Raw genomic sequence first — 10,877 nt, forward strand, 5'->3', positions numbered from 1 at the left:
CCCCAACTTTTTGGGTGTTTCGTGGCCCGGGGGTTGGGTCAGGCAAAATTGCAGTAGCTTCCCTGATCATTTTACAAACATAAGTGAAGAGAATCTGGACTAAAAGGCCTAGACTTATGGTTGTGTGCTGAATCTATGACTCAAACTATCACCTGGAAACATAATTAATTGGTCCATAGCTGTGAAACTGGACATGAGTTCTTGATTCTATGGAGATTAACAGTAATCCAGAAATTTACAAATTTGTCCTGGGACATCGCGTAAATGTTGTCCCTGGGACATCGCGTAAATGTTGTCCCTGGGACATCGCGTAAATGTTGTCCCTGGGACATCGCGTAAATGTTGTCCCTGGGACATCATGTAGAAGTTGCCCTGGGACATCGCGTAAATGTTGTCCCTGGGACATCATGTAGAAGTTGCCAGAGACATACCATATGAAAGTTTAGCTTCTTTTAGCCCCTGTTTGTTTTATATATATATATATATATATATATATATTCTATATATTCTCCACCACCCCCAAGGGTGGTGGAGAATGACCGAGCTAAGATCCTGTGGGACTTCCAGATACAGACGGACAAAATGGTGGTGGCTAACCAACCGGACATAGTGGTGGTAGACAAACAGAAGAAGACGGCCGTAGTGATCGATGTAGCGGTTCCCAATGACAGCAATATCAGGAAGAAGGAACACGAGAAGCTGGAGAAATACCAAGGGCTCAGAGAAGAGCTCGAGAGGATGTGGAGGGTGAAGGTAACGGTGGTCCCCGTGGTAATCGGAGCACTAGGTGCGGTGACTCCCAAGCTAGGCGAGTGGCTCCAGCAGATCCCGGGAAAAACATCGGAGATCTCTGTCCAGAAGAGCGCAGTCCTGGGAACAGCTAAGATACTGCGCAGGACCCTCAAGCTCCCAGGCCTCTGGTAGAGGACCCGAGCTTGAAGGATAAAACCGCCCGCAGGGGCGTGCTGGGTGTTTTTTTTTATATATATATATTAATATTATATTTACATTGTATTGCAAAAAACCCCAAAACAAGTTAAAATGAATTAATGAATATTGACTAATTAAACCTTCGTTATTTTTCCACCAGAAATGGACGACATAATTAGAAGAAGTGTTCTGAATGACGAAAAAAAAAGAACTGGAAAAGACACACAACTTTGTGCATGTGTCACAATGCCAGGAGGACCCATTCAGTGTTGTGTTAGAAAAATTGAACTCATTAACCCTTCATGGACATTATAAATGTTTAAATGTTGCCTCAGGTAAAGACAGGAAAAGAGACTATTACAAATTCAACTGCGTCAGAGCTGGGGAAAAAAGTCGAAACAGCTACAGAGCAGTGGGCTGTAAGGCCTATGTTTCATTTAAAGTACTCAAATGTTGGAAAGACCACACAGTCATCGTGCAGCGTACATATGATAAGCATGATGGGCATGATCCTTCGGACCCAAAAGACGCACATTTCAACAATATTTCCAGTGATTTGAGGAGGAAGATTGAGGAACTGCTTTCCCTTGGAACTAAGCCAGCCATCGTACTAACCAAATGTCATAAATGGGCCAAAGAACATGGACACAGAGATCTTCACAACAGAGAGCATTTTGTCACACCACGTGACATTGACAGTGTTAGAACCTGCATGATGAGGAAGAAGCACTTTAACTGTGGAGACAGTCAAAGTGTACATACCTTACTTAATGGAAAACATCAAGAGCATGTTCTCTTCTATCAACCATACACATCTGACCAAGAACTAATGATTGTTTTGCAGACACCTGTAATGAAATCAAACATGGAGAACTATGCAAAACAGTTAGTATTTGTTGACACCACGCACTGCGTTAACCAGTATTCATTTCCCTTATTCACACTTGTTGTAAGAGATGATCATGGGCATGGAGTCCCTGTGGCCTATGCTATTGTCAGCAACGAAAGTCAGAAAACCCTGGAAACTGTTCTTGGAATAGTTTGTGAGCATTTCCCAACTTCCCCGAGGTAAATAATACATTGACAGCTATTAATTTTGAAATAATTCCTTTTCAAAAAAGTTATAACATGCCAGAATCTAATGCTATAGCTGCAGCATGGGCTGCAAAAAACTTTCCTTTCCAGTTGTTAAAGTTATTCCTATAGGCTGTATGCAGTATTTTATATATCTACTTGTGAGTTGAAATGTTTAATTTGGCATTGAAGTGGTGCTTTGAGATGGCAAAAACATTTTCATACTGTTTAATCTCATTTAGTGTTTTCTTTTTTTCTGTAGAGCATTTATGGTTGACAAAGACTTTGCGGAAATAAATGCTTTGCAGAAGGTTTTTCCAGAGTCAGCTATCCTTCTATGCTGGTACCATGTCTTGCAGGTAAACCACATTGTTTTCTTTTCACGTTGTCTAAGATGCACCTGAAACACATTTTTACAACAGGGTCCTGTTGTTATGATTTGCCTCATTGTGATATTCACCTACTCAGGTTAATGAATATAAAGGGATAAAATGTTGAGTGACTATGTCCATCCATTTAAGACCACAGTGCACTCATCTTCTGGTGGCTGCTTCCCAAAGCTCTTTTTGACATTTAAAAATATGTTTGCCTGGTTGATTTCTGTAATGCACAGGTCCTCTTGTCCAGTGAGTGACAAAGTTATTTTTGGACGTCAGCTTTCTTTTATGCTTTTTGTACAGCTGCTCCTCTGTCTCTCTCTCCAGATTAACTTTTTTTCTCTTAAATTCACAGGCTGTTAATCGATGGCTTTCAAAATCAGAGTCCGGGGTCCATGGGCTTTCTAACACCCAAAAGAGAAATGAAATCATTTCTTTCTTTTGTAAGCTGAAAGCTTGCACATCTGTAAGTGTAATTTGTCTATTTCACATTTTGATTTCTTGATTACACTAAGAGCATAATAACTTTCAGTTGCTAAAAAAAGTTACAGAGAGATACAAAATAGATTTTTGAAACAATTTCTAAAACTGGCTTCTTATCTTGCTTATCAAAACAAGTACTTAAGCTGTGCAGAACATCATTGTGTCACCCACTGTGCAGTAGAACTTGTGAGTGGGATTCTTTCACAGACAGATGCTGAAACCAAATATGCTTATAGGTTTAGTGTTCCTTCTTAGCCATTGTAAGGGAAGAAATAATTGCTTCTTAATACAAAAACACGACATATTATTAATAACTTAAAATTCTTAATGTTATTCAATAAAAGGAAAAGGGCTTCAATACATAATATTAAAGATTTCAATAGGTCTGTTAAATGGATTGAAATATATTCTGTTGCATCCAATTCTCTTAGGAGGACGACTTTAAAGCCACATCAGCAGAGTTCTGCCAGACATTTAAGCAATACCCTTTGGTGTGCCAGTATTTTCAGAAGCACTGGGAAGGCATTGGCCACATGTGGTGTGACTACGGCCGTCGCTTCAGTCACGCTCGTTCTGAAACAAACAATGTGATTGAAAGGTATGATTTATTATTTTGACCTCATTCAATTGTATTGCTGAAAAAAAGATATTATGCTTTAATCCAAGAGGCTAAACTGAGTAGGTTCGTCATGTCATTGCCAGAACAGGTTTTAGGCAAATCCTTTAAATTCTAGCAGCGTTTTTAATGTTATCACAACAAAAAACAGAGTAGGTGGATTTGCCTAAATCAGCTAAACCGGCACAGAGCATTCCTTTATAAAAGACGTGTGCAATAGGTATTCCAATTTTTTAAAAAATAATACAGTCTTGATTAAAACTTTAAATTCCTTCAATTACAGTTACTAATCATTTCAAATAACTGTTTTTCAGATTTTTCCACCGCCTGAAATACCAGTTTTTATCTGGCTACAAGAATAGGCGTCTGGATGATCTGATTGAAGTGCTCCTAGGGAAGGCCGACGACTACTTCTCAGTCATAAAAACCCTGCAAGATGTGGGCCGCATGAAAAACAGGTTTGCTGACACCTTGTCTCAAGTTTCAGACTCTGCTTCAAGACTGATGGAAAGTGGTTGGGCTCTTAAAATTACAGTCAAGAACAGCCATGGAGTTAATGCATATCAAGTCCCATCTGAGTCAAGAGAAGACATGGTGTATGATGTCTGCCCTGTTGAGTCCTACTGCAACTGTACATATGGCTTACGAGGACTTCTTTGCAAGCATCTAGTGTTACTTGCAAAATTAGCAGAGGCTGACAATGACATCTATCCAAACATGGAAACAGACTGTAACAGCCACTATGGTGTGGTGTCCCTTTAAGACACCCAAGTCGAGGGTTGATGGTGTCATCAGTGTGTGCCACTGGTCTCTCTGCTCTCTCTCTCTGTGATGGTGTGGACATGTGCTTGCACGCTAGTACATGAGGAGGGACGGATTTTATGTTTTACCTCTCCAGACACCTTTGTTTGCAACGTTATGGGTTGTACGAACACTGTGCGCTATGTTTGTTAAGCTGCAGCCGTTCAACCGGGCTTATATGGTTGATGAAGAGAAGGTATATTAAAGAACACACTGTGGAATCCCCAACGCCAGCGTGAGTGTGTATTCTTTTGGCTACCCTGCTAGATGTTTTGCCGCCTCTTCTCAACCACACAACACAACCCAACGTTACAAGACCTTGGCAAGAATTGCAGTGAAAGAAAGGCATTACTTTGTACACTGTGAGGACTTGAAAGTGATAAAAATGCGAAGTTTGTTTGGAAATCTGTGTTTTTTTGCATCGGCTGAAACACTTCAGTGCACTTGTTGTACGTTCTCTCACTATAACACATGTGCTTGCCTGAAGGTGGCTTGTAGCCATTTTAAACAAATGAAAAACTCTCTGAAAAGTCCTCTATCAACTTTGAATGACACTCCTGTAGTTGAAAGCACAGACAAAAAATGCACAGAAGATGCAGTTGGAAAACTAAATGCTGTTTTAGACACAGTTAAACAGTGGGCATTCATTCCAGAGGGTATTACTGCAATGATAGATGAACTGCATACAAATGTCTTAAAAACAAAACAAGCAGGCAAAAGTATATGCCAGTACGAAATAAAGATGACAGATAATGCACGCAAAATTAGGCCATTGTATTCTAGCAAGAAATGTTCGGCCAGCATCGACATTCCAACAGTCTGAAAATGAATGTGAACAGTCGATAACCACTGAAAGAGAGACATCCTCTGGAGAAAATAAACCTTTTGGAATACAAAACAAAAAAGAAGAGTTAAAGCTAAGTATATGCACAAGTAGACTTTTGTGTGACATTTCAAAGGGACTGCATCCATTACTTCTGTTTATTGAAACCTAAAGCTGAATAGCTGTCTTAACTTTCTGCCAAGGAACAGATGAAAAGAAATTGTTTGGTCTCTCAAGCAGTTGTTATTTATGTGTGTTATTCATTACTTTGGCTTGGTTGCTGTTTTTGATACAAATTCATCTGTGCCCATTGTAATATTTTCATATGTTACTATTTTTATATTGCTATGCATTATAAATAAAGGATTACTTATTACTATTAAAGGTCTGCATTTGTAATTGTTGGTATTATTTATAAAATATGCGCTCTTAAGTTTTTTGCTCCATAAAACGATACCTGTCACTTTTTGGACATAGAGTATCAGCTGTTGAGAATCCTGGCTCATACAAAATAGAAGTAAAAGGTTTCAACATCCAGCCTTTTTATGATTAAATACAAAGTGTAATAACAGAGTTATTGGGGTGTGATTTTGTTAATAGTCTTAAGTATAAGTTTAATAGTAATGAGTAAGAAAATATAGCCAGAATAATGGAATGAGACTAACACCTGACCTCACACTGAGATTTGGTATGAAGTGGCATGTTTGTGCTAATGCTGACATTGGGGCTCAGAGTTCCTCTGTGTGTATATATTTGTGAACGTTAACTTGGCTAATGTCCAAGGGTTTGACTGCTTTCCTGTTGGATTGTATCACAAAGAACAGGGATAAGAGCACCAGTGGCCGTGCACACCCTCATCTCTCTCCTTCACCCGATCATTAGTGTTGGAAACCGGCATTAGCTCAGAGTAGATTAGACTTCAGTATAGTGCAAGTGATTTGATTTTATGATTATTTGATTCAGTTTTTTCTGTGTTCAAGCTCAATTACTTTAATAAAATATGTTGAATTCAAACAAATAAATAAACAAAAACTGTGGACATTACCCTTTTAAACCTTTCTGAAACAAGACAGGTAAAAACCAGTGTATAAAAGTTTACATAGGTATAAATAGCTCTAACACTTTACTCCAGCCTGGCGTCCACACATGTGGACATCACATTTTGGGTTATTTAGACCAAAATACTAAATCTTGATCAACAAGTGCCTGATATACAGTTATGAGGACATTATACTGCAACTGTTCTATCGAAATTTCAAATTAATGTCCTCATATGTGGCTCTCATTTTTCTCAGAAACAAAAATTAGGTAAAAAAAACAAAACCTGGTAATTCTTTCTTTTTACATTCATCGGGTTCCAATCGGCCCAAATATCAAAGAGAAATTAAAAATGCATGCCATGGAAGATTTCGGGTCTTAGGGGGTTAAAATGACCAGACCCCTCCGGCCTGTTTTCCAGGCCACTAAATTAAACCCAGTCAATTACCAATTGAACAGAATAAAAACCTACGAGGTCCACTAATAGTCCAAAAGTCCAAATCTTTAATAGAAAAGACAGGCAGAACTCAAACAAACAATAATCCAAACGAGGAGCATATATACACACTGGAAAGTAAATAATTATAAGTTATTAAATCAGACTAATTAAATACAGTAAAACTAATAAGGGAAGACGAACACACGGGAAATAAAAATAACAGTGTAAACATACCAAAACTCAAAATAAAACAGGAAAGCTACTACAAACCGAGTGTGACACAATTACATTCATATTGAAACATATGTGATAATTTTCTTTCTTTGTAGCATTTTTAAGATATGTGTTAGAACAGTCATTATGCTGTTTGGATTAGGAACCAATCATTTTTGCCAAATAGTTAACACAAACTTAGAACAACAATGAACAATTTTCAAGATTCTGATTTACAGAACAAACAAAAGTCACAAAAGGTTTCATTATTTAAGAGACAAGATCAAGTTTTTCACACAGGAATGAAATGACAGAATCCAGTGCAGCGGGGCCAAAGGTGTGTGTCAGCAAACTGAAGGTTGAGGAATCAGTCAGCTCATGTTTAAGATTGTGTTGGATTTTGAGAAGAGTCTGTCTGTTATTAGAAAGTAAGATTAACAATGTTACACCAATAACCCAAATACGGGGAAATGACAAATAATACCAAAAAAGATACAACTTTCATATTGTTTTACTAACTTACTTTGTCATATCAGCACTTGAATGGTCGATGCCTTTACAGACCATGTCTGTTGTGACATCGCAGGCCAATCTTCCGGCAAACCCGAGGGCTAGCTCCCCAGCCTCCTCTTCACTCAGAACACTAAACACTGTTACTTTAGTTTTGGCCTTCTTAGGCCTGTCAAGAATCATTGCGGGCAGTTTGGCTTTACGGCCCTAAAAAAGAAAAAGTGCAAACACCAAAAGAGCAGAGAGAGACACACACACGCGCACAAAGTTAAATGCTTTTGTTTACATGGTGTAATTGTGTATATGTTGCAGCAAATGCACAATTTCCAGCCACATTGTCACTTCATTGATACGAGTAACCCGGATTTATTTCAGGTGACATCAAAATCACGAAATGTATACCTACCCCAATCAAACCTCTGAAAACATGAACTGACATGTTCTCTGCGTTGATTCTGCGCTTGATCTCGTCTTCTGTTATTGTGTAGGTTTTCTTTTTTGAGCTTGGTACAGATAAGCGACCATGCACTCTGTAAACTGTACTAGTTCCTTCTGAATCAGTTTGGAATTCTGTATCTGCATCGATCCTGTCAACATCATCAGCAGCAGCATTATCTGTACTCAGACTTGTGCCGTATACTTCTGCTTCTTTTTCGTTGTCTTCAGTCTGTGTACCTTCATCTCTTTCAGTCTGTGTACCTTCATCTCTGACTGTCAGTCTTCCTATCTCACTGTTACTTGTCGATTTGCTGCAGATGTTCTCTCCCTTAGGAACTTTTCCTTTGTCATTCGCTGCCTGATGCTTTCCCTGATGACATTCTTCACTGGCTACTTCTATTGCTCCTCCTGTATAGCCACCCACTATGCTGCACAACTCCTTTCCCTCTGCTGTGCTGCACTGTGCTGTTACATAAAGAAGAATGATATAAACAGCACTATATCAATTTAATTGTGAAGAGAAATCCCCACAATACGACACAGTTATGTCTAAAATAGTTTTGTGTAAAAACTGGATCTTGAAACGTCCACTTTAATTACACAGTCCGGGTGTGCAAAGGCAAAATTACGAATTTTTTTTCACTTTAAACATTTTTGGACATTGTTTAGTTATATTGTGACTTACTCTCACAGAAGATACAGATGCCACAAACAGACTTTGAACAACGCATGTGCTTGTATGCACCACATTTCTGGCACTGCACCTGTGAATTAAAAAAAAAAGAAGAAGAAGAAATAAACAAACAAAAAGCAAATGAACAAAGTCCATTAAATAAACAATCTATATGGCTAAGGACATGTCATAGTGTACCCGGTCTTTGGCTGCAATCACACACCAGCACTGACTGCACTTCCTAGTTCGATCTGCAAAATATAATTTGTTTAAGTACAAGTTACATTTTCCAATGTTAGAGAAAAAGAAGGCAGCTAATTTTATCTTTACCTATTGAGGAAAATAAGTAGTGGCAAAGTCGGGACCTGAGCTTTGTGATTTCAGTGTTGTACTCCTCCACTTGTGTTTTACCGTCAATGAGAGATTGGGCAAACTAATAATTGACGAAGAAGAAAAAAAAAAAAAGAAAGAACAAAAAGAATTAGATTAACAAAGAAATGTTTGTTTGTTTTTAACCCCCCCCCCCCGAGAAAAAAAAACAAAAACAGAGCAACCAAAGCGAAGCATTACTGCTGAAATGGTTCAATCTACAAAAAAAATTGAGATTTTACCATCCTGCCTCTAAGGCTTTAAAAACTGAATAGGCAAAAATGTAAACATTACTTATATAGGTTAAAGCTATAGTTTTCAGTACCATTATGACATGCACTCCACATGAGTTCCCATCCTGTTGATGTGGGTGGCTCACATGTGACAAGGTCCACTCTCCAGCGCAGCCTCTTGCTGAAGCAAATGAGCTGAGAGATCGCAGTTATTACAAATAAAAAGCATATAGAGAAATCAATAACCACGTTCGGTAATGATTTCAATTAAATTAAATATGTTATGTTAAATATGTTAATTAATTACCTCCAGTTTTTCAACACCGCACTTTTTCTGACCTCCGACTCGCCAAATGAATTCATATAGACTATGGTCCTCTTGGGTATGTCACAAAACTGTTTTGTAAAAAGATGGATATGGTAGGCTTGGGCCTTGAGCTTTCCTAATGAGGGACACTGAAAAGTATCATGCACTAGAGAGAGTGCAAAATCTGTGCAACTTACAAACAAGGTCCAGTGGCTGCCGTTTTCCAGACAGGCTCCAATCAATTTCTCATACATCTGAAAGATGTTTTTCTGGAAATAAAAATAATGTGACAAGTATGTTTTTCTGTCAAGAATGACACTGCAAAACTGCAAAAGCTTGTCAGGTGAGACTTGTAATTAATTCTGCAGATACACAAACATATAGAAAGTGTCATTTTTGGTTTACATTAATTAATTTCTATAGTGTGTACAAAACAAATCAAGACCACAGACTCAACACGCACCACTCAATTTTTGGTGTTCTTTATCAGTTGGCCAAGACAGAAATGTTTTAATCTGTGTGCATTGCTTTTGAACAAGTCTTTACACAGAAAAGGTTTCAGAAAGGTATTTTTCAGGTTCTTCTGACAAGGCTTCAATTTTGGAAAATGCTGTTTGTTTATAGTGGCAACTTATAAACCCTTTGTGATAAGAACATAGTTACCACAGTCCAAGTCATACCTTCAAAAAGTATGCACTTTGTGCTCTTGTGGACCCATCCAAAATTTTTCCAGTGATTTGGCTTGGTATTGGATAAATGTGAGGGAAATTCTATAAAAATAACATAAATACATGTTTTCAAATACATTACAAAAAACGTAAACATGCTATGTCATTATGATCAAACAAGCTTTTCAACATACCTCACACTGCAAATAGATTAGGCCATCTATTACCTTATAAAACAAATAAATAAATACATATAAATAAAAACAGAACTAAGGAATACGATTCATTAAGTAAATTGTACAATAAAGTGTATTTAAAGCAGAATTTAACATTAGTTTTATGACAACATAAAAGGATTTTTATGTCAAGAGGTACCTCATCTGAAATGTTAGTCTGGTCAAACAGGGATTTCAAACTTGAAATACCAATAGAGTTTGGTCCAGCTACTCCCACAAGGTAATCTGTGAGAAAGCATATGCTGTAGTCAACAGATATCATTTTCTTTTTGCATGCTGCAACCATCATCCATTTCAGTCTTCTAGGAGCTTTGTCTGGTTGTAGTTCTTTTTTCTCCTCCTCTCCCCTCATCTATTAATTAAATTGTTTTCTGACCTTCCTAACTGTTTCCGACCTGTCTTCCCAATGTGATGTTTAAGCAATATATGTATGGTCAGAAGGGGGTGAAATTTTCATTGCAGTTGTACGTGTAACATTGCATGTGATAATTAAAGGCTTGATTGGTTGATTATTCAACATGAGTTGACATTTACCTGACATTGTGAAGGAGTCACAGTTTCTGTAAGGGTGTAAGAACATAACATGTGGATTTGTTACACTTCTTTTTCACAAGTTAATAACAATCAATAATTTTCATTCCATTATTTA

The 10,877-nt window shown here is 37.8% G+C and overlaps 2 protein-coding genes across 2 annotated transcripts; one reads left to right on the forward strand and one right to left on the reverse strand.

Moving 5' to 3' along the window:
- Positions 1-1,165: 1,165 nt before the first annotated feature.
- LOC146698444 (uncharacterized) lies at positions 1,166-5,492 on the forward strand. The gene is made up of 5 exons (XM_085473541.1): positions 1,166-1,998; positions 2,267-2,363; positions 2,737-2,847; positions 3,296-3,462; positions 3,795-5,492. Exons 1-5 carry the CDS (start codon positions 1,643-1,645, stop codon positions 4,240-4,242), a joined length of 1,179 nt encoding a protein of 392 aa, XP_085329667.1. The 5' UTR covers positions 1,166-1,642; the 3' UTR covers positions 4,243-5,492.
- A 1,131-nt stretch (positions 5,493-6,623) lies between these two features.
- On the reverse strand, positions 6,624-10,727 carry LOC146698445 (uncharacterized). Its single transcript, XM_085473542.1, has 10 exons — positions 10,368-10,727; positions 10,187-10,219; positions 10,005-10,094; positions 9,325-9,593; positions 9,110-9,212; positions 8,746-8,848; positions 8,614-8,666; positions 8,428-8,506; positions 7,318-8,207; positions 6,624-7,209 (listed from the first exon to the last, which is right to left on the reverse strand). Exons 1-9 carry the CDS (start codon positions 10,578-10,580, stop codon positions 7,648-7,650), a joined length of 1,503 nt encoding a protein of 500 aa, XP_085329668.1. The 5' UTR covers positions 10,581-10,727; the 3' UTR covers positions 6,624-7,209; positions 7,318-7,647.
- Between the last annotated feature and the right edge of the window lie 150 nt (positions 10,728-10,877).

This window comes from Copadichromis virginalis, linkage group LG11 (assembly GCF_057382275.1).
Source record: "Copadichromis virginalis isolate Kocher_CV1m ecotype Utaka linkage group LG11, C_Virginalis_male_GT1.1, whole genome shotgun sequence".
NCBI classification, from domain to species: Eukaryota; Metazoa; Chordata; class Actinopteri; order Cichliformes; family Cichlidae; genus Copadichromis; species Copadichromis virginalis.